At 39.0% G+C, this 23,277-nt stretch overlaps 4 protein-coding genes across 6 annotated transcripts; 3 read left to right on the forward strand and 1 right to left on the reverse strand.

Annotated features, from left to right (window-relative positions):
* Positions 1–608: 608 nt before the first annotated feature.
* Positions 609–4,062, forward strand: LOC131308811 (uncharacterized). The gene is made up of 4 exons (XM_058335835.1): positions 609–929; positions 2,020–2,084; positions 3,379–3,483; positions 3,572–4,062. The coding sequence occupies exons 2-4, from the start codon at positions 2,040–2,042 to the stop codon at positions 3,683–3,685; spliced, it is 264 nt and encodes an 87-aa protein (XP_058191818.1). The 5' UTR covers positions 609–929; positions 2,020–2,039; the 3' UTR covers positions 3,686–4,062.
* Positions 4,063–4,685: 623 nt separating this feature from the next.
* LOC131308809 (uncharacterized) lies at positions 4,686–9,833 on the forward strand. 2 transcript variants are annotated; one of them, XM_058335834.1, is made up of 2 exons: positions 4,686–5,877; positions 9,267–9,833. In XM_058335834.1, the coding sequence occupies exon 1, from the start codon at positions 5,013–5,015 to the stop codon at positions 5,832–5,834; it is 822 nt and encodes a 273-aa protein (XP_058191817.1). In that variant the 5' UTR covers positions 4,686–5,012; the 3' UTR covers positions 5,835–5,877; positions 9,267–9,833. The 2 variants fall into 2 exon arrangements, with proteins under 2 accessions (XP_058191817.1, XP_058191816.1); XM_058335833.1 differs by lacking the exon at positions 9,267–9,833 and adding an exon at positions 6,110–7,253.
* Positions 7,387–10,658, forward strand: LOC131308808 (pathogenesis-related thaumatin-like protein 3.5). The gene is made up of 4 exons (XM_058335832.1): positions 7,387–8,225; positions 9,267–9,635; positions 10,079–10,379; positions 10,487–10,658. The coding sequence occupies exons 1-4, from the start codon at positions 8,096–8,098 to the stop codon at positions 10,629–10,631; spliced, it is 945 nt and encodes a 314-aa protein (XP_058191815.1). The 5' UTR covers positions 7,387–8,095; the 3' UTR covers positions 10,632–10,658.
* Positions 10,659–11,267: 609 nt separating this feature from the next.
* LOC131308812 (uncharacterized) lies at positions 11,268–21,504 on the reverse strand. 2 transcript variants are annotated; one of them, XM_058335836.1, is made up of 11 exons: positions 21,131–21,504; positions 19,748–19,976; positions 18,440–18,587; positions 18,082–18,189; positions 17,619–17,776; positions 16,304–16,469; positions 15,715–15,851; positions 14,277–14,964; positions 14,012–14,124; positions 12,487–12,742; positions 11,268–11,844 (listed from the first exon to the last, which is right to left on the reverse strand). In XM_058335836.1, the coding sequence occupies exons 1-11, from the start codon at positions 21,327–21,329 to the stop codon at positions 11,572–11,574; spliced, it is 2,475 nt and encodes an 824-aa protein (XP_058191819.1). In that variant the 5' UTR covers positions 21,330–21,504; the 3' UTR covers positions 11,268–11,571. The 2 variants fall into 2 exon arrangements, with proteins under 2 accessions (XP_058191819.1, XP_058191820.1); XM_058335837.1 differs by lacking the exon at positions 19,748–19,976 and having other exon boundaries at positions 21,131–21,238.
* Positions 21,505–23,277: the final 1,773 nt, after the last annotated feature.

The following is a 23,277-nucleotide window of genomic DNA, read 5'->3' on the forward strand; positions in this document are numbered from 1 at the left end:
TCATTCTTTAATCTTGTTGTTCCTCCCCTCTAGCTCAGTTTTAGATCATTGGGGCTCATTTTAGGCTCACGATAGCGATCGGAACTGTTTAGATAGAAAATCTCGCAAAAAGTACGTCATTTTATTATCCTCTACTGCAACATACATATCTTTATAGGGTTGAGCTGATCTTTTTTGAATTTTTTTTTTTGTAAAGAAGTACCACCCGCAAACGGAAGCTTAATCGGAAAAATTAACACGCACAAACAAGGCACAAAGAGAGCAACCAATTTACGTGGTTTGGCCATGGAAGAGAAATTTCTACTACTATCACCAAGGTTTACAAAGGATTTACAAAAAAATTTAAAGATCTCACAACTACCCTATCTAACAAACTATGACCGAAGTGGAAAGATCTTACCCAAAATGAATGAACCAAAACCCACTGAAAAAAACAAGACAAAAGTCAAAACTATGAATAATTGATAAAGCATAAGACAAAGCTCGTGGCTAGCCACTTTTAACTTTGGATAATTGATAAAATGTAAGACATAGAGAGTTCTAAATGATTAGTAGTAGCTATCTTTTGCATTAAAGAGTTCATTTCATCAATATAATGGAATTGTTGTAATATTAGAAACAAAAATTATGAATGAAATGATATGTATACCAGTATTATGCAAACTAAAATAAAATGATCAAATAAAAAATAATTTATGAACCAATTTACCAAAACATAAATACATACAAAATCTGGCCTCCATCCCCGGAGTTTGGCTCCTCTCCAACTCTTGGGGAATTGGAGGATCTCCGCGCCCACCGGCCACCAGTCCTCTCCTCCCCCATAACCCCGACCCACCCCTCCCCCAAGAACCCTAATCGATCACCACCCCTCCTCTCTCTCTCGTCTCTTTCAGAGCCTCCGGCGATCGACTGTGATACTCTAAGTGGTACGTCTCTCTCTCTCTCTCTCTCTCTCTCTCTCTCTCTCTCTCTCTCTAAGTCTCTATGCACGGAATGACTCTACATGCGATTTCGAAAGTGTTTTTCTCGATTTGGGTTTCCTCCACAGGTTTCACCGATCCAAGTATATGACTGCATTCAACTTGCCGTGTTCTTATTTTCCTCCCATTGTTTTCTGGAATGATTATTTTCCCACTACTGCGCACTGGAAAAAATAAAAACACTTGGGCCAATAATTTTTCCCCTATTAAACCAATGCCCTCAGATTCTGTTCATTCGCTGAATGATGAAAATGACAACCATGAAACAAAAATGTTCCATTTTGTAACCTAATGCATCATGCATGTGTAATTATGTGTTGCTTTTTCTGAAAAATGAAAGTCTTTGGATTGAGAAGGCAATAAGGTGTGGACTCTTTTTTGAGCTTGACTTGCGCTATTTTGCTGCTCAAAAATACCCATTGTATAGTTGCCTTACGTCGCAAAGTTCATAAAACATCTAATTAGGGGAGGAAAATCTGTGAACTTGTAAATTGCAAATGGTTTTAGCGTCATCTACATTCCCATGCCACGTTTGGCATCAATTCCTATGTCTTCTTTGCCTTGAACCCACGTAAAAATTATTCTTTCCATAGTAGATGTGTCTTTTTCATATTATGTTCTTCATTGCTAGGTGTATAATTGCCAATTGAAAGTATACACTTCAAAAAAGAACTTAATGCTTTTGGAAGAAAGAAAGTTAAACTTTGTATTCATTCTCAGAGTTGAAAATCAGTCTAGGAACTTGAACTGCTTTTTAAACATTCTTCCGAGTAGGTCAATATCATGATTTGCTCCTGGAAGAGCTTTTCCATTGGTGTTGTGAGAATTGTAAATGTTGGCATTAAATGTAAAGGTGCATTCCACTGAATTTACACATCTCTTTAACACGTTCATTTGAATTGTCATACAATAACTTAGACTAAGGGTGTCCACAACTTGGATTAAGTGCATTTTCTTTCTTTGTAGTACTAATTGTTGTAATCTATTTGTTTAAGACAGAAACTTGATGAGCATTGTTTCTTGCACTGTATTACAGGTTGAGTTGCTTGGCTTACAATGCATCCTCCTCTAACTATTCACAGGCACCCAATGTGTGCGGAAGTAAGTTGCTTTTGCTGCTTTCATGTTTTTTCGTATGCTTATTGCTTAACAGAATATCAATGGCTTGTTACTAGTCACAGTTCACTTATTTGATGCTGTGTAATCACCACTCTTGCATGAGCTTGTGCTGGTTTGGGTTTCTGTATACTTGTTAGATTCATCAAGTCATCAGACTACCGATAATAGGAAACCTTTGGATCATCTGAACTCAATGTTCTTTTACGTTATACTAAGTTATAAAGAATGAATTTTTTGTTTGAAATACTAGGACTCTTATTCATCATGAGTAGCACTCTTGGCTTAAGATATCCTCGTGAAACACAGAGTATATTGTTGTGGAAAGGTTCTGTGTAATCCTTTTGGAAAGATTCTCCTTTTCTTACTGTACAACGTGTACGCGTGTTAGACAGATTTTGTATCCTCACACCCACTATGTTGTAGTCAGTAATGTGGCTAATTCCGACATCTTTAAACGTTATATAAGTAAAGAGGATGGCTCACTGTGATGCCCAATCATTGTTTTTGGTTGCTTGTCCCTTGAGTGAAGAGGATTGTGTTTCACCGACAGCCATTGTGAAGTCTCAATTTATGTACGACAAAATGTTGATACCCAGTGATTAGCATATTGAAATCCACATTCGCAACATGGTTACTTTTTGTTTCTTGACAATCCCGAATTTTTGCTTATTTTGTTCAATAAAAATTAGAAAGAGTGTAGCTTTGGAAGACAAAATCTTGAAAAAAATGCTCAAAATACTACTATTTGTCTGTTTCGCATGAATTATTTGCAAATTTTAAAAGTGTGTTTCCTATTAGATCTTTATCTTTAGAAATACATATTTATGTTATTATAAGCTAGATATCTCTATCATATTACAATTTAGGCTTTGTGTCATACCACGTTTAAGTTATCTTTTTCCGTACCAGAACAATTTGCATTCTGTGTAACATTGGTCTCAATCACTGAACATAAGGTCTTAAATGCAGAAACTGGAATTGCCAACTTTGTTTTGTTTAGATGTGACCAAGGCCTTGAGAGTAGATTTTGGTGGCACAAATTTTGCTGTTCCTCAAGACGAGGAGACAAACCAATTGTCGCGATCCTCTATCTCAGTGATTATTGTCATGGTGAAACTGCGTTGCATTCACTTTCATTTGCCTTCTAAACTGACATTAGATTACCCTACAGAATGTATTGGTTCTGTTTATTGGAAGGATTCTCTATGTTGATATCAGATAAAAGATATTGAGACTTGTTTACGCGTTATTTTTCGTAATAGCATGCATGGTGCAGATTATTGAGCAGTTCCAAAAGTGTCATGTAGACCATCCCGTTGCAAAATTCTTTGGTGAATGCACGGATCTCAAAATAAAGCTTGATCGCTGTTTCCGGCAGGAGGTGAGTTTTCGTCATCTGGGTGTGTTTTCTTCCAGTTTTGAACTGTAGTTAGATTCCCATAGTGCTTTCTTTGATTTTTCTTTCATAGAAAGCTATAAAGCGGAAGGCAAACTTTGAAGAGAGTAAGAAACTCAAAGAGAGGCTACAAGCTTACAGAAAGGAAACTAATGAGAAAGACTCTGATCTGACGCAAAGTTTGTGAAATTTTGAAGAGAGAGAGAGAACCTAGAAGCTTCGCACCAAATCCAGCAAAATAAAATTGGTGGGAGATATCATGAAGGCAACCTAGGAGATATGCTTTACTCGTGAAAACCGGGCAGAAGATACAAAAATAAGGTGACATCTCAGAAAGATTTGTCATGATGCAGTGTGATGTAGAATCCATATGGTTCCACTACCCAGATTTTTGTGTTGTAAGAATGCTTTATTCTCAGGCTTATTCAGTTCATATAGTTTGAGAAAATTATTTTATAAGGAGGTAGCAGAGGATGTTGAATCAGATTCGTAGCCTCGATTGTCGCACATTCTGAACGAATTGAATGAATTGAGTAGAGTACTACAACTGTGGTTCATACTGAATGTCTTTATTGTATTTGGTACTTTGATGTGTTGAATGAGTGACATTGATACTCATTTCGGATGTTGAATGAGTGATATCGATACTCATTTCGGATACGATTGTTATTACTGACACGCCATATTTCGATACTCATTTAGGAAACTACTGGTGAGGGGAAATGTTTGCTTATGCTCCTACAAGGCTACAACACAGAAACAGCTTGTTAGGGCCAGGTTTTGGACCTTGGATCTTGCAATCATCAACTCACAATAATGATGGGGACTTCCTTAAACTCCTTTTTCATGGATAACTAAACACAAAAAATTGATTTTTTTGGAAAAACTACTTCCATTTTACTCATTTTCCTTCCAAGCCAAAAAAGTGGGGAGGGAAAAAAAGGCTGCTTCTTTGGTTTCTTTTCGTATGTTTACCAGTCATCTCAAACCACGGTTCAATATCAACTTCTGCTAGTACAAAAATAAGTTCATATCTCATAAAGGATTAAACTCGAACTGTGGTCCATGACTCCATCTCCATGGTCAAGAATCAAATTAAAGTCAACGTCACAAGTACTAATTTATTGAGTAAATAGTACTCTATAGTTCTGCATTTGCCATCTCTAGACCTCGAAACACTACTTCAGGTGCACTGAAGAATCACTTCATCCCTGGAGATTCAATCCAGTTTCTCTGCCATCCGATCCCATCTAATTAGGACTTTGTGGTCGAAACCGTTTCTTTTCTAAAGCTTGTCGAGCACTTCAACCTTGCAAAAATTTAGTACTATATCGATTCGATACCAATTAATATACTGTGCACACTGAATTAGACCCCTTTCTTTAGTCATTTTTTCGAAGTCTAGAACCACAACCCAGTGCCTTATCCCATAGAACAGAGGCTTGGCCTCCCATTCCCCCATTCATCAGCATCTTGCCCTCCCACCCCATCTCCGCCGGCCAAGGGAAGAGGAGATGCACAGCCTCTACTCCACCCTCCACTACTACCTAGTCGACCACCCAACCATCGCCCAATTCCAATGGATACAAAACCAAACACCCTTTTCCTCTCTCCCCTCTCTAACCCTAACCCTCCTCACCTACCTCTCCCTCACCTTCCTCCTCCACCGATCCCGCCTCCCCCCTCTCCCCTCCTCCCTCCTCCGCCCCATCTCGGCCGCCCACAACCTCCTCCTCCTCCTCCTCTCCCTCACCATGGCCCTCGCCTGCTCTCTCTCCGCCCTCTCCCAATCCCCCAACCCCAAACACATCTTCTGCTTCCCCATCAACCAGACCCCACCCAATGGCCCCATCTTCTTCTGGGCCTACATCTTCTACCTCTCCAAACTCCTCGAATTCGTCGATACCCTCTTGATCATCCTGTCCGGTAGCGGCAAGCGGCGGCTGTCCTTCCTCCACGTGTACCACCACGCGGTGGTGGTGGTCATGTGCTACCTCTGGCTGTCCACGTCGCAGTCGTTGCTCCCCGTGGCGCTTGTTACCAACTCCGCCGTGCACACGCTGATGTACGCCTACTACTTGCTGTGCGCGCTGGGGAGGCGGCCGCGATGGAAGAGGGCGGTGACGGACTGTCAGATCGTGCAGTTTGTGTTTAGTTTCGCGGTGTCGGGTTTGATGCTGTACTATCATTTCACGGGACTAGGGTGCTCCGGGATCTGGGGTTGGTGCTTCAATGCGGTTTTCAATGCTTCGCTTTTGGGGCTTTTCGTTGATTTTCATGCTAAGAATTATGCTCGGAGGAGGAAGAAGGAGGATGGTGAGAATAAATTGGATTGATGTTAACCCCGAGCGGTTTCGCAAAGTGGGCACGAGAAAGGAAGTAAGTCCTTGTCCCACATAAATCGCATTTTCGAATCCCACATAGGTTATTTGTCCGGTAGTTTAACTTAGGATTCTCGAATTAGTCAAGATGCGCGCAAGTTTACCCGAATTATAGAGAAGAAAATAAATAAATTGGATCACTGTTGATTTTTTATGATGGGTTTCTGCTGTTCTTTACACTCCTAGTTTCAGATTTATTATTTTTCACAATAAAGTTTTCATGTATGAAGCTGCCTGGAGACTCCTCCTGGACCATGAGAAAAATCTTTGGTCTTAGGTGACTTGGTCAACAGTTTATCCAATCTCAGATCGGGAATGGTGAGGATACATTTCTATGGCTGGATAATTGGCACAATCTTGGCCCCTTGCTGCTCAGATATGGTGCTGGTGTGATTTGTAACCTTGGTAGATCTCTTCAGGCAAAGGTATGCACTATAATTCATAATGGAGGCTGGAGATGGCCTAGAAGTAGATCCGCAATAGTTAAGAGATATCATTGCTAACACTGATCCTACCCTTGAGCCTCATCCTGAAATTGTGGATTCAGTGATCTGGACTTTGAATTCATCCGGTTGCTTTTCTGCCAAGTCTGCATTGGAGGCTCTAATATCTTCAGCTCCTGAGGTGGGATGGTATCATTTGCTTTGGCACAAGAGGCATGTTCCGAGGTGGTCATTTATCCAATGGGTGACCATTCTGGGTAGGCTAAATGCTAGAGACAGGTTAATGGATTGGGGAATTGTCCATGATAGTAGCTGTGTTTTGTGCCTGGGGGGACGTTTGAATCACATGCTCACTTATTCTTTTCCTGCCAATTTTCTTCACGGGTCTGGTTAGGAGTCGGTTGGGCTATTTCACTCATGTTTGGTCCTAGCTTCTGAAGTTTCTTGCGGCTCCCATTCCTGCAAGAATAAGTCTGTTAGGGCCTCTCTGTGCATCTATATTTACTACATTTGGAGGGAGAGAAACAGGCTTATCTTTCAACGGATTGGGCATGACTCTGGTTCTTTCAAATCCTTCTAGAAGTCAAGGCCTGTTCAAGTTCATGGAGGAATGTTCCCAAGACAGTGGATAACCTCAACATCTCTATGGATTGGGGGATTCCAGATTCAATTTTTTTTGTAGAGATGTTTTCTTTTCATTGGGAGTAGCTAGGGTTGTTCTTTGAGTGCCTTGTTTTTTGCTGCCTAGTTTTGTAGCTTAGGCTCTTTTTGTATCCTGTTGCAGGGTTTTTTCCCTGTGTGTTTGGGCGTGGTCCCTTACAAAATTGCCTGGTTCCCAAAAAAGTTTTCATGTACCCTTGAATATGGGGTTTGTTGGTTTTGGTTATTTTTCAGACTATAAATGTAGATCGACGATAGCGGTAGCATATAATCTGTAATGGGTTTGGACTGTGGTTCTGTCCTTATTTTAGACTCGACCAGACAGTCTAGATTTCACCGATCCCATCTCGATTCTAGACGATGAATATCATGACCACCATGTCAACAACAAAAGGTAAAAGATTGCAGATAATATAGTCTTCTACCGATAGAGAGAATATCAACAAATCGAAACAATTAATTATCTAGATGGAAGATCGAGATTTTGGACTGATCGATCGAGTCCAAATCTTTTACGGGTGAGGATCCGACTCCTAAGGTAATGCACCTAATCTTCTAGTATATTCTGTCATAAAAAAGGTGTTATTTGGACAAAAAATTTAGGCTGAAAATCAGGTTATGCAATCTGAGTTTTGATTAATTGAGTAAATGCATTTCTTTTTGAAGTTTTTTTGGGCCGACTTCATGGCAATTAAGTTTGATTCACAAAGGGTCTTATCGTTAACTCTTGAACTTTGAAATACAGTATGAGCTTTGAAAAAGAGAACAGTTGCATAAACTCAGCTTTTTACTACCTGGAGTACGAGCAATTCATCCATCGTCCTTCATTGTACCGCAAATGGGCGGTGGGATTGGCCCTGAGAATATATCGAGGCGCCCGTAAACTGGTCCGGACACTTGAGATTTCGAAATTAGTTCGTTGTCCATTCTCAAAGTGGCCCTTATAGCTGCTAGGTAAAAGTGTAAAGAGGAGATTTGCACACAACATTGTAGAAGACGGTTTGAGGCAAGGAATCATTCGAAGGAAGCCTTTTTGGCTGGCCATAGCTTCTATATTCCCTCCCCTCAACACGTATTCTTCCATTCCATTCTCTCTCTCTCTCTCTCTCTCATATGCTCATAGCTTCAAGTACTCTTCAAGTATCCGAATCCTTAACCAACTTGTACAGAGACAGAAAGATGGGTTCCAAAGACAATGTATGTGAGCCAGTCTTGTTTCTCTTGGTTGTGGTGATTGCATCAGGTAACTCTTTCTTTCTTGGACTCGTGTTTGGCTGCTAAGAAAATGGTTTTGAGTGAAAGAAAATGTGGATTCATATCCAACTGAGGCTGTAACAGCATCATTTTGTTAAAAGAATCATGTTTCAAAATCGTTATTAAGACAGTTCCCTCCCCCCCCCCCCCTCCCTTTTTGGTTCATACAAAAAGATAAAAGGTGAAAGTACATGAATAAGATCCCTTCAACTATCACTTTTTTCCACCGAAACCTCATAATGTTTAAAATTGCTCATACACACCCCCCCTCAATTATAACCGACAACCGCTTAGCACCCTTCTGTCAAAAAGACCGTTAAGATGAAGAGATCAACGTGAACAATTTCTATAGATGAGGGAGTTAGTGTGGGCAATTTTTTTTGGGGTAGAATCGTCATTTTTCCTAATTCCGTTAACAGACTTAGCCAATTTTTCATTTCATGTTGTTGAGAGGGGTCTGTATGGGCGATTTTAAACGTTAGAGAGTCTCCGTGAAAAAATAAATAGTTGAAAGGATCTTCGTATACTTTCACCAAAGATATATGCATGTTCTAATGGGTTCACCATAAGAGCAGCTACAATGGGGAGAGTCAAATCTCCTGTGACACCCCCAAAAAAACAATTTTTTTCAAACGCAAGTCCAACCCAAACTTAAGTTCCTCGATGGCATTTGGCATCAATCAGCAGTTGTCGAGATTGACAGCTTGCGATTATTTTGGGTTTGAGCTATTTTTCCGAGGGATCTCTTCTATCATATCGTGGATTGGTTCTTCGCCCATCAACCTAGTTGTTGGCTTTCTTTTGGCAGTGGTTCCATTGAGCCTGCTAATTTTTACCTGTGCTCGCGTTTAGATTTTGATAGTTTGGTTCACTCCTTTATTTTGTAATAAAATCGTAATGCCTTCGGGTATTTGATATAAATGAAATTGACTCCTTTTGAAAAAAAAAAAAAAAAAACTCACGCGACAAATTAAGAAATACAACAGTTCGAGGGAGTGTGTCTAATACGACAGTTTTGCTTACCATGCAGGGATAAGATTGTCCGAAGGTACAAATTTCACCCTAGTAAATTCCTGCAACGAAACCATATGGCCCGGAATCACGGCCAACTACAACTCGACCGGCGACGACGGTTTCGCCCTCAAACCGGGTCAATCCAGCATCTTCTCCGCCCCATCCGGCTGGGGCGGCCGCATGTGGGCCCGAACCGGCTGCGACTTCAACCAAAACACCAGCACCGGAAAATGCCAAACCGGCGGCTGCGACTCCTCCCTCAAGTGCTCCGGCCCGGGCGACCCGCCCTTCTCCATTGCCGAATTTAACCTCGGGGACATCGATTATTACGACGTTAGCCTCGTCGACGGCTTCAATTTGCCCTTAACAATTACCCCCGTGAAGGGTAATATTTACCATATTCCATTTCTGAGGTCTTATATAGTATGTTAGCCATGTTTTAGTCACCAAATTTTGTAGCTTATATAAAAGAATGTGCAAGTCTATATTTTGACAAAACATTTTTGTTTAGCTTCGCCACCCTCATTCGGTGAGGTATGTATGTTGCGAGTTTCGTTTCGGTAATCACAATCGCTTATTCTTGTTAGAACCATGTAAAAATTCAGCTCGAACGGATATCTGGCAGTACTCGATCAGAAAATCCAATTCTGCTCTCCCAATTCTAAACCCAAGAATTGGATTTTTGGTTCGAGTACTTTAACTGAATTATTGCGTGGTCCCCTAATAAATCAAGTGAAGGCGAGAGTAAACAAAATTGCTTCAGTAGGAGTATTTTGATATGATTGGGAGTTGGTAATTTACTTTTCTAAACATGAGGTTCTATAACAGGTACAAAGGGCAATTGCAGTGTGGCGGGATGCGACAGCGATCTGAGGGCGAATTGCCCGGAGGAGCTCGTGCAGAAGTCCGATGGGAAGGTGGTAGCCTGTCGGAGTGCGTGTAACGTGTTTGATTCCGACGAGTATTGCTGCAGAGGGGCGTTTTCGGATCCGGTATCGTGTGTGCCTACCAACTATTCCAGGATTTTCAAGCAGGCTTGCCCGGCCGCGTATAGCTATGCTCACGATGATTCCACTAGTGTTTTGACTTGCTCTACCACGGATTATATTCTTACTTTCTGCGCATCTAGGTAAGTCTGTATGTGAGCCCATGTGCATCTAACGTCTCCTGACACAGTTGCGTGACTTGTGTCTATCATCTCGGCGCTAATTTTTTTTTTTTTGGTGTGGACTGTAGGAATCAAACAGAGTGCACGTATCACGACAAGCAGCTTGTGTGCCCTGGATCAAAATCATCAGATGGGTTAAAGGAATTCCCACAAAGACTCCGGATCCTCATGCTGGCATTTCCCATAGTCATGAATTCCATATTCAACTTTTGAATTTTTTTTTTTTTGGTTTAAACATTTATTTTTCGAAAAATCTATGAGTACCGACCATTGGGGGAGAGAAAACGTACCGACGGCCGCCGGCGGGCCGTCTCCGGCCACCGGACGGCCGATCCGAGCCGTTCAAAAATTCTAAAAAATAAAACCGAGGGGGTCAACGCGGGAATCAAGGGCATCCGAGGTGTTTAGGGTGCTCGATCAAAGCACCCTTTTTTCGTGTATATATGTGTGTGTACATATATACACGAAAAAAGGGTGCTTTGATCGAGCACCCTAAACACCTCGGATGCCCTTGATTCCCGCGTTGACCCCCTCGGTTTTATTTTTTAGAATTTTTGAACGGCTCGGATCGGCCGTCCGGTGGCCGGAGACGGCCCGCCGGCGGCCGTCGGTACGTTTTCCCTCCCCGTGGTCGGTACATATAGCAACACTCGGATATTTTTTTGTAAGCGCACATTGTCCTGAATATCTACCCAGCTGTAAGATGTGTTCAAAGAATCCCATTCAGGAAACTGCCCATGTTTTCCGGTGCACATTCCGGTGATCAAAATCAATAGAAAAGATTTTATCTTCGAACAGCATAAGGACGCATACAATATCTGCGTATCATAACTTGGGCAAGAATTCACAAACCAAAACCAAACGGAGCCTTAAGTCCCAATCAATTGACACGTGAAACGGGATTCTTTTACATGTTTGATAAGGTAGACTATAACCACTATGCTTTGCAACACCTGCTATTTACCAAGAACTTCCACCAACGACAAAAGACCAACAGATTTTCAGACAACTTCTATAAATTGTTGTTCAAATTTGTTACTGCGATTTGGTTAACATCCTTTCTGTTTCAGACAACTTCTTTAATTGTTGTTGAAGAGGTACTACAGATCTATCCATGTAACATGACAAAAATAAACTCACCTTAAGCCCGTTTTTAGTTGATCCCGGTTTCAATATTGTCGATTTCTCTCGTTTGATTTGGTGCCCTGGTCTCGTCGCCCTCGTATGGTAAAACAACCACTGGGGCAGCAGGCACGGCATCCCAACGCTCCTTGAGCAGTGTCCTGAACCTCATCACCATTTCTCTCCTGAACTCGAGCTCACGGGTGAAGACATCAAAGAGAAGGAAACCAAGAATGTACTTGAAAGGAACAACGAGGAGAATTGCTGAACTCATTAGCAGGATCAGAGCAACCTCTGTCGTTATCTGAAAAGATTTTAATACATTTTCAACAAAATAGTAGGAAGAAAGAAAAGGAAAATTGGAGATTCGAAATATTCAAAACCAACTTCTCTTAAGGTAACACATGTACTGTAAACTGAAGTCGTGCGGGTTAAAATCTAAAACTTTACTCTCTAGTGAACACGTAAACCCTAATCCAAGAAGAATATAGGTCCAGAACTGCTACTATTTTCCTAAGTGGCACACACGCCAAGAATAAGCCCACGGCTCCCTATTTAAAAGCAAAAATTGCATTTAAAAAGAAGTGTACAATGAATTTTCCCCGTCGATATCTAATTATCTACTAACAGAGAGCTTTGTTTGAATGCATATCCACGAGACAGTATTTTGGCACAATGCATTATTGCAAAAACTGATCTTTATAATTTATGTCCGCCTTTCGAATGATGTTTCATTACACAGATAGTCAATCACCCTTAGGAATGAGGGGAATTTTCAGCTGGTACGATAAAACAAAAGACATACGTTTGGATTTTGATATGTATCTTTGAGAAACACATTCCTGAGGTCCACGACGTAAAACAAAATAAGCACAATTTATACAGCAGTAAAAACTGTAGAAGACAATACCAAGCTTCTCACAAATTGAGTAAAGAACCAGCCTACCTGAGGTTGGCCGGCAACAAAGATGGTACGTATTTTCAGAAGCGAAACATTTAGATTCTGGAGATACTTTTCCACTTCACGCATAGCCTCTTTGAGAGCTATGATCTTTTGAATTGTATTTGATGGTGGTTGATCTCGTATTGTGACTTTTCCAAAATATCTTCCAAGGCGGCCTTGTTCCCTCAGGCCCTTTAGTAATAACAGGCCTGCCGCCAAGATCGTCAACATCGTTGGGAATATATATGAAAGCAAGTTTCTGAGGAAACAACAGATAACAAAGCTTGTGAGTATTGATGATTTGACAAGTTAAATAGCCAGCTGAAAAAAGTATGCACAAAAGATTCCAGCAATGGATGATCAATTAGAAACACAAAATACAAAGCGCATAACCCAAAAAGCTTGTGAGTATTGATGATTTGACAAGCTAAATAGCCAGCTGAAAAAAGTATGCACAAAAGATTCCAGCTATGGATGATCAATTAGAAACACAAAATACAAAGCGCATAATCCAATGTAGGTAACAATACATTGCACAAATAAATCTATCCATGAATCTGTTTCACAATAAGAGATTATATACTGAAATTGGACATTTAACAAAGAAAGGATAAAAGAAACAAAGAGGGAAGCATACACCGCAGCTACAGAAATAGCACTTGTAGGCTTAATTGTTCTCACTAGTGAATGATAAGGTAATGTTGATTGTACAAACAAAAATGCTACTTGCACAACCGTTGTGCTGGTTGTGTGCGTAATTCTGACCGTCGAGATGTATTTGGACGGTCTAGATTTTAAAAAAACTCTTCCAAGGAAAAGTTCAACTTTTATGGGGAAGAGTTTGAGCGAATTCTGGCCATTTATTACAGCAACGGATGGCTAGAGATTGGTTGTGTGTTGTATTTTACACAACCGTTGTGTGTGTAGCACTTTTGTTATACAAAATAAACCTCTGGTCTCACCAAGTCAATAAGCAGTCTTAGACTCGGTTTGATGTCTTTGACTTACCAAAATACTAGCAAAGGGTCCAACTCAACTGAAGGACAATATAAAAGTTACAAGCCTCTTCCTGTGGTTTAAAAACTGAAAGAACTCAAAGAAGTTAGAGTTACTAGAGTTATAAATAAGTCTCCAAGACTCCAAGAAAGACGATAAAGAAATCAGGTTTATGCTTTTTGTAGAGGACCAAGTAGATGGACATCCATAGACACTGTGGTTGTTTCAATATAGTCTATAGACACCTATGATGTCTATGCATATTCACTTGTCTATATTTTTTTGTCTCTTAACCTCGTTTTTTTTGCTCAGCGAAAGTTAGTATTGTTAGAATAGTTAGATTAGCACCTTAGAGGAGTTCAACTCCTTACTCCTAGCACCTAAGTGCACCCCCCGATACCATTGGGCCAAAGGCCACTTGGTCTTAACCTCGTAGTGGATTTGTTTTAAGAGATACTACAAAACAAAAGAAGAAGATTGATGCTTCGAATATCTTTCAACTCTCAAGTAGCTACAGTGAAGATCGTTGTACCTGAAAACAATAGCATATGCAAATGCAAGAAAAGCAGCCGTCAAGTGTGGCTCCTCCCAGCGTCTAAGCTTATCAAGACTTTTGGCAGTGACAGTCAAAGGAAGCACAAGTTCCTGAGGACATACGACAAGACAACAGTAAGAGATATCATTGACTTTGATAGCTTGATCTACATTGGTGATCCATTTCTTAACATCTTAAGCATTTAGAACAATTGATGAAAGACAAAGGCTGAAAATAGAAAATTAGTATTACGTAGACCAACCTTGAAAAGATCAATGTTACTGGGTATTCCTTCAAGCATTGCGGCATAGATTGTGGCTTGTGTTTTCTCCACCTCCCTGTATCTTTCTTTGCATGTAATTGCTGCGTTTTCAACCAAAGTCATATCAGCCACAGCAAGATTTTTGCTCAACACTACCCCTTGTCTTACAGAAGAGTTCTTCCAAAAAGCAGCCGAAGCACTAGAATCCCACGATGGAGATCTCATCCACTTCCGCAAGTAGACACTTCCATCTATATCAAACACGTGACTTTGACTCTCTGATACTTCATTGGATGTTCTCACACCTTGACCTGGTACGAACACTTCCTCCGAAAATTTTGTAACCAATTGGCCACCCCAACAATTTACGGCTAGAGTTTGGCAAACGACATCACCATAAGGCGCATTTTGCAAATATGAGAATTGAACGAGTTTAATGGGATCTTCCAAGACCTTCCGCATAAATTGAAGAGCCTGTAGTCTGGCAATACTGTTAATAGCATAAGCAGTAGCCCTAGCCTTCCCTTTGTGAGCACCATACACATTATAAACTGATTGATCGCCATCATTTGGTCCAAACTCCCGTACAAACTTGTGTAAAGCAATAACTTCGCAAATAAATGCATACCACACATCCCGTCTCATTTCACCTCCCAAGTCCACAAATTCAAGTACCCAAGTATTGGACCTGGTTACATGAGTTAGTGAAGCTTTACAGAGCTGGTGGAAGATGCAAATCACAAATAGATAATGCAGAATCATAACCTTGCAATACTGGAATAAAACTCAAGTTGCATTATCATGACTTGTGATAACAATATTCTCACAGTAAAGGATTTATTTTCAGTTCATATACTGAAGGATTTACCTTGCATATACTGCAATTCGTGAACTTGAGGAGGAAATTCTATTTGACATATTTTATACTGCCATGCATATATAATCTGAAGAATTGAATTTCAGTTGTTAAGGCCAGGAGTTGAATTGCAGAGCGAAATAAAACAAATGAGAACCTTATCATCCATTTTGTTTCTCACCAAGTCTCAGTGTCTCACCAAAATGCTGAGACTTCGTGAATCCTATCTTTCCTCCCAGTCCTTCAAAGGGGCCATAAGGAACAATATCGAACTGTGTTTCCCATCAGACCCATCCATTTGTAAACTGAGAAATAATAAGCATACTAAAGGCACATTCTTCAAGTACCATTTAAAGTTTAGAGGATCCAAGTGTCTAAATAGGGTATGGGAATCAAATACATATCCAAACGGACGATACCCACACCCAAGTGGTAAGTTTCGGAAATGGGTACTTACATAGGTTCAGGAAAGAACATGCAAAATAGCTGGAGGGAACTTGTAAGGTCTCATGCAAGTATATTCTCTTTAATGAATCAGAAATAAATTTTCCCAATGAACAGGGTTTAGAAAAGCATACTCACTCTGCACCAGCAGAGACAGAAATAGCAGAGTCGAAAATATCAGATCCCAAAGGACCAACCCTTGTTTTCTCCACTCGTGAGCCAGGTCTTGTAAGATCCAGTCTTGCAACACCCTTTTGCCCGGCCAAGCCAACTCTCTAGCACAAGGAAAAATAAGAAAAACACTTCAGGAAAAATAGATTACTCTAATGGAACATGTAAGCTGAGATGAGATAACAAACTCTAGTTATGTGCCCGAATGCAAGACTAAGGTTAAACTGCTTCAAGAAATATGCCTTAGTTGCAGAGAAGGTAGAAACTTGCCCCAGAACTGAAAACTGGTCAAGGTTAACCCTCTCCAATCCTTTTCAAAATGTCACACTCTTTGGATGTGTTAAAATTGTTACGGCACCTAGGTTTTGATGTGAAAAATCTACATTTGCCAACTTGTGTACAGATACGTGGCAATATGTTGCACATCCCTGAGGCAAATCCAAAAACAAAGCCCAAGAAAATGTCACATGTGGTTAATAACTTGTCAAATATAAAAATATTACATCCTCCAACATCGTTTTCTTTGCTTGTTAGACTCAATCTCATTCAACCATACCTCAAAGTAGAGTGCATTATCAGTCAAAGTAAGTTTTCCTGGCCATGCCATGTTATTCTCCCATTTCAGGACAGGCCGCTTCCTGCTTAAACCAAGGCACAGGATTATCTCATTATTGTGCTGTGGACCTCCTTGAAGCTTGTATAATTTCCGTCCTCCATGCACTCTAAACCAAAAAGGGGAGGGGGCGGGAATGAGAAATTTTTTACAGCAATCAAGATTGTGTTTACTACTTAAAGATTAGATCACAAATATAGCCAAATGCAAAATAGACAAACAATAGAACTACGTTCACAAAAATGCATCCACTAAATAGCCAGAAAACCTAATAATTCGTTCAATAGATTCATAGAAGCCGGTTGATGTAATACCAAAGACAATTTTAGATAAATGATATGAAAATAGGATCTTGCACAGCAATAGACCAACTTTGTATAGATGCAAAAGTAACGTCAGGAAGATTTAAAATGCTTACAAGTTTATTTTAGAACGATTAGATGGACAAATATTACAAAAAATGGTAAGCTTAGAGGAAGTTAAATTTAGTGACATTTGTACTATAATACGTAATATGTTGAATCAAATTTTGGAAGTCTAGGGTTTACTATCTAGTCCACGAAGTAATCATCATTGGCTTTAAGTCTGATAAGAAGAAGAATATGCATGTTGTACGGCATGTTCGTGACATTTTATTTCTTGTTTTTACCGCACTGGAGTGCTGGGGAATGGATTTGGATGGATAGAACATCAAATAATGCATAAACAATTTCATTTGGATCGAGTACAACTGTTGCCGATGAAGAAGACAATAAATTGAACGAAACAGATTGTCACAAGTTCACGGTAAAAATGGATGGGGAAGCATCTACCTCAGCGAAATAATAGATAAAACCATAATCACAGACACTGCCAGAAAAAGTACATCAGAACCACACTTTACACTGTGGTACAAGGGTATCTACATTGCATCTAATTGCAAATGATTTCTACTAAGAAAAGGGCCTAGGCACATGTAGCATTGCCAAGGATAGACCTAAGTAAGATTAGGGCGTTAGAGATGATGCCGCCAACTATCCATAGTCCTGCATGTACAGACATCTTTGCGTCCAAAAGTATGTTGGATGACTCCAGTCACCAAAAAAGGAATCAATCAAAGCTACAGGTGCTAAACAGTCTTACTGTCTTAGCCATTAAAAATGGTCGAAATGCACAAACAAAGACTTCAACAATCATCCACATCTTAGATGGAAAGTTATATAGTACAAAAGAAGACTATAACCTTGCAGATGAAATTAAATGAAATGATGAATCTCACCTGAGAAGTTCATCAATATATGTGGACCACGTGTTAAATGTGATTCCCTGTTCACCACCAGCAAGAGCCTTGAAAAGGTTATGTGCAGTTGACCGATCAGCCACACCGGAAACAGCAGGAGCAATACGAACAAAAGCCTCTTCCCGCACATGCCCCCTCTTCAGAATCAATAAAGAAGGCATAATGCTTTGTCAGTCATAACGCTCGATAGTATATTATAGAATGTCACTAGAGAAGTAAAACTTCCTTTAACCAATTACACAAATGCAAAAGAAACTCTTGAAGATATTAAATTTGCAGCAATTAGTGATAGAGAATCCTCACACTACCAGCATGAGACTATCTCTGTATACCAAATTGTGACAGCTAGTCAAACATTTATCCAGAAGATAAACTATTGGAGTATCCCATGATTCAGATACCATGGTGTCTAAAGAGGATAACAAAACAACCGAACAATTACCTGAAAAGAAGCTTTTTCTGATGCAATAGTTTGATGACCCTTTCCTTTGCTGTAAGGCTTCTGCCATGCAAGCATGGTTATGAAAATCAATCTCCTAAATGCAGGTTCCTGTCCACAGACAATACAAAAAGTGGAAGAAGTATAAAGTTTTCAAAAGCAGAGAGAGTGTGTATACAGATAATAAGAAATGTTATGAAGTATATACAATTAATATACAATTAAACCACAACGTCAATTCAAAACAGCGCAGAAAAAAATGCAAAAAAGGGGAACTGATTCCATCAGTGACTCACTGAACCCAAAGATCAATTCAAGACAGAACAAACATGATGCTAAAATATTACAGGAAGTCACAAACCTTGAGGCATGGATGAACTTCAGAACTATCCCTCGACAAGAACCTAAAGCAGCAGTACTCCACCAAATTCCGGGAATCATTATATACAGATTCAGGAACAAGTGCTTTAAATATCTTCTGCATTTTCAGCCCGGTCAATCCATTCATCCTGCATATTTATATCATGAAAAGTAAATCCAGATTTTACTCATCTGACAATAGAGAGACACTAGGTCACTCCTTGAAAGGATCGAGAGCAGAACATTAAGTAGAATACTTTGTGAGAATACTAAACTTCTAAGAGGAATATAACAATGGAGACTAGATAGTCATATCCTCTCCACATCGATTCCAGACGTGCTTTAATATATGCATAAAACCATGTAAAGTCAACCAAGGGGACATTTTTCTAGAATCTCTCCAGTAGTGGAACGATGATTATTTCAGGATAAAGCTACAAGAATTCTCTATACTTCTCCAGCGCAAATTCCCGATTTTAAGAAAATCTGTTTCTACTGTGCCATTTTCAAGCACCTGATTACCACATTCAACATTTAAAAGGAATTAAAATTTAAAAATATTCTTTGAGTACTTCTCAAAATATAACACAAAGATCTAAAATACTCAAATTGTTGCATGTGACAATATGTTATGCAAAATGTGAATTGGAAAAGGATGGAAAGCGTGGTTCTGACTAACTAGAGACTTCTGATCGACTTAGATTTTAGTGTACAAAGCGTAACACTTAATTAGACTACCTAATAACAGTGGCGATGATAATGATTATTCACAATGACAACACAGTTAGCCATAGAAACAGTATAGATCATTTGCTAATCTGAAGTTTGCATACTGCGCACCATGTTCTAACTCTATGACGACAAATCAGTTAACATAATGCTGGTGCCTGGCATCACTGTTCCCTTATCCTTCACCCATATTTTCCCCTATGACAAATGTGTTATTCCCCATAATACAGAGATCAAATGATCCAAACCAAATAAAAGGTCCTCATGGACCACAAAAAGCTCAAACTATCAAGCATGAAGCTGTATGTCAGCATTTGAGAGCCGTCACTTTGTGAAAAAAGAGAAAAGGATAGGTCTATATCCACTATTTGTTTTTACCTTACCAGCACTCTTCTGCAATGGGGATCAGACCTAGGAAATGTCCTTTAATACTCCTCTTTTTCATAGGTCAAACAAACTTAGCTTAAATGAAATCAATCCAAACGAATTTTTCCCCTGTTAAAAACAGGAGCAGCTACACACTAGCCACCAATCTAAGCAACTTTAAACGACAAATGGGTTCAACACCTAATGCCTTCACCTGCTGAATTGCTCAATGGAAACAATAGCGGCTAAAGATAGATTCCCATTTGGTGTTGCACTATCAATTGTCTGTTCTGCCATGAAGATGTCATCTGTATCTTCAGTATCAAGTATATTTCCAGGATTAGGCTTTCTATCTTGTACAGTTTTCACCAGCGGAGAAGTCACTTCACTCAAGAAGTCTTGGGTCTTTGATAGCCATTGGTTTAAGGTTTCTTGCACAACAGCTGTCCAGCAAAAAACATGTTTCACACAAGCTAGATTAAAGCAATGAAAAAACACACTCTTAAAATTATCTATGATACGTGCGTATATTATGACATGAAACGAGGCCCTCCACAACGCCCATAACAGGCAAAGGAAAGACTTCTAAGAAGAAAATTTTCACAAATGATAAGACTTAAAGCCTCCCAGGTCGCATGCCTCTAGAGTTTGATACTCTCTACGACACACACATTGCATTAGTATAACGTCTTAAAAATAAGTCAAACCCTTACTGAACGGTCGTTGAAAACACTGCATTGTGTAATTGTGTTGCAACCGTTAAGTTGGAATTTTATTCAAATAGTTGAGTTTGGGAATTCCCTACACAACGAAGAGTATGCTTCCTCTGCAAGTGAGTGTTCAACTCCCTTGTTGCAAAACTTTATAGTGTATTGTTTCCTGGGGGTATTTTAACTCGTTTTTCTGGGCTTTGGAGACACACTGACACATGCATTTATCAGGGAGGGTTTTCACTGGTTCTCGTTTACAGTCAAGTCCTCAAACCGCTATTATTGCAATTCCCCTTATCGGTGGCTAATCCCATCTCACCAGCATAGATGGAGACCGAAGTACCAAACCATCCTAAAATCTGTATCTTTACTGTTGCTTGTTGTCCTCTGATTTGCCTACGAATCGCTGTGGTTAATTGCACTTGTGGATATATCTTTCTAGATTACGAATGTTCATGGCCATTGTTTAATACTCAGTAATTACATCTGCCAGAAGCTTTAACCACTAAACAACTAAAGTTGCATCACAGCCAATGAAGCTTGAGCAAAACCTTAAATAGGTAACTGCACCAAGGAAATATGGGTACTTCATTACAAGTTTATCAAGACAACTCTACTGAGCCCCTCAAAACTATTTGTTCCTAATCTATAGTACCATGTAATGGTATGACACTTTCCAGGAATAGAAAGTAGAGTACTTTATAGCATCAGTAATCAATAAAACTCAGAGAAATATGATATCTGCACGTTATTTAAATTTACCCATCTGATAAAAGAACTTTAGCTATCAAAGAACCCAAAACATATATTTCAAGAAACTACCAAACATATAGGATAAACACTAGCAAACAACAATAGAAAGAGAAGAGCTTTAATTATCTACTTACCGGAATCAATTTCATTGAGCTTCCACCGCTTATCAACCCAAGACGGACCCACGAGCCTGAACTGAGACTTGTGGTCTGAAGGAGGAGGAGGAGAATTTGCAGCACAGCACTTGATCTCACAGAAATTTCCATGGCTGAAGGGGATTAAACGGAAGCTAGGCCATGGATTGAAATGGGTTACAGAGAGTTTTGAGTGCATCTATAACCAACTCTTCTGATTTCCAAGATTCAAGTTTTGGTTAGTTTGAGCTGAAAATAGAGGATTATACACTTTTATTGCACTCGAACATACTCCTATATAGAAGTATGAATGAATATGCAGCAGAAATAAAGATGGGCATGAAATGGAACTGAGGGGGTCCCTTGGTAAAGAAAGAGGGTACAAGACGCAAGTAGTTGATTACTACTGCCACCACCGTCCATACATATTTGTCCGGTCTATAAAATGAGAACTCAAATTAATATATTTATTTTAAAAAAAATTTATTTTTTTTATAAATTAAAAGAATTCATCAATATCTAGTGAATTATTGAAAAAAATTTAAAATTTTCTTGCAAAAATTATATTATTTTTATGTCCTCATTTTACAGATCGGATAAACATTTTGGGACGGAGGAAATACTATTTTTTTGGGCATTTTCTGCTGAGTGCCGGAGACCTTTTTGTACGGTTGGGTGCAAATTAATAGATAACGTCCATTATTTTAGTCCTTTGTAATACTCCGTTAGTTTCTTTTCGGATTTTTCCTGTTTTTCACCTTTTTAAAATTGTTTTGATTTTAAGGGTGAGTTCACGCTCTATTGACTAACCAATATTTTTGGTACGTTCGTTATTCAGTTCAAAAAATTTCACTATTGAACACAACACAACTCATTTCTTCTAACAAAATGGTACTATTTTTTATATTTTTAGAGAAAATGAAATAGTATTTTAACATTACTTTAAAGACATAAAATATAGCGTGAACTCAATAAGAAGATATCAGAGGAAATGGAAATGAAGGGAAAATACAGAAGACGAAAAATGGACTGTTTTCTGGGTGCTTGCTAATTTTGGTACCATTCTAGGCTTCTAACACGTGTAGGGAGGAAGAGGAAAATAAGATAACATATATTTCATGGCAGAAATTATTAAAATAGCGGGTCAATATCGTAAAAGTTTATGTGAAAAATGTTTGAAGTTGGAATTCAGCGTGTACAATAGGTATTAAGTAGTACAATCTATTTACAAAATATATACTCAGAATAATATCTCAAGAAAATTGAAGTCTATAAATAAAATTTTGACACAGCTCCATCTCAGAGTAGACTCATGTCTAATTGATCACATTTTTATGCAGCATTAAGCACCATGTATTTTTTTTGTTGACGCAGGACTTTACTTCGTCTTGATTATTTTATTATCGTGCACTAAAAATATTTCACTTAAAGCTAGAGTTATGAAGTTAAATTATCATTAAGCCCCTTCGAGTACTTAATCACTCTGAATTAACAATGTTTAAGATGCATGATTAGATTTTACTACTATTATTTGTCTTTGTCAGTCCATTCTACCAGCCAACATTCTAGGAAGAACCCGCCTGATCCTAGAATACTAAACTAGCTGATTAACCAGTCTTCCCTTTAATTACACCCCCACAAAACTTCTAGACTTTCAGGCCAACCAAATAACAATGGAAAATGTTAGTAATATCCGCCTAAGATTATGAGTAGATAAAATGTGCATTGTTGTTCGAAAAAAATGTATTGATATTTATAAAAATGTAAATCAATTAATATCCATGAAATATGTATTAATATTAGAACTTGTTTTAAATTATTGGTATATTTTCATTTGCCTAGTAACCGGAGGTTAGCAATAATAATAAGAGAACGAGAGAAACATATTCAGGCTCCGTTTCGGAAACATTCTTAAAAAATAAGTACTTATTTTGCCACTTCTCATTCAAAAATAAGAAGGGTCATCCCACAAAATCCAAATAAAAAGTTTCTTTCATATTTTCAAACTTAAAAATAATGTAAATGAAAAAAAAAATTCAATTTTTTTTGCACTGCATTAAATATCTCAATGAGATCTATCAAACAAGATCCATAGTGGTAGGAAAATTATTTACGTAAACACATGATTTTTGAGCTTGAAGTTGTCT

This window comes from Rhododendron vialii, chromosome 11a, assembly GCF_030253575.1.
Source record: "Rhododendron vialii isolate Sample 1 chromosome 11a, ASM3025357v1".
Taxonomy (NCBI): Eukaryota; Viridiplantae; Streptophyta; class Magnoliopsida; order Ericales; family Ericaceae; genus Rhododendron; species Rhododendron vialii.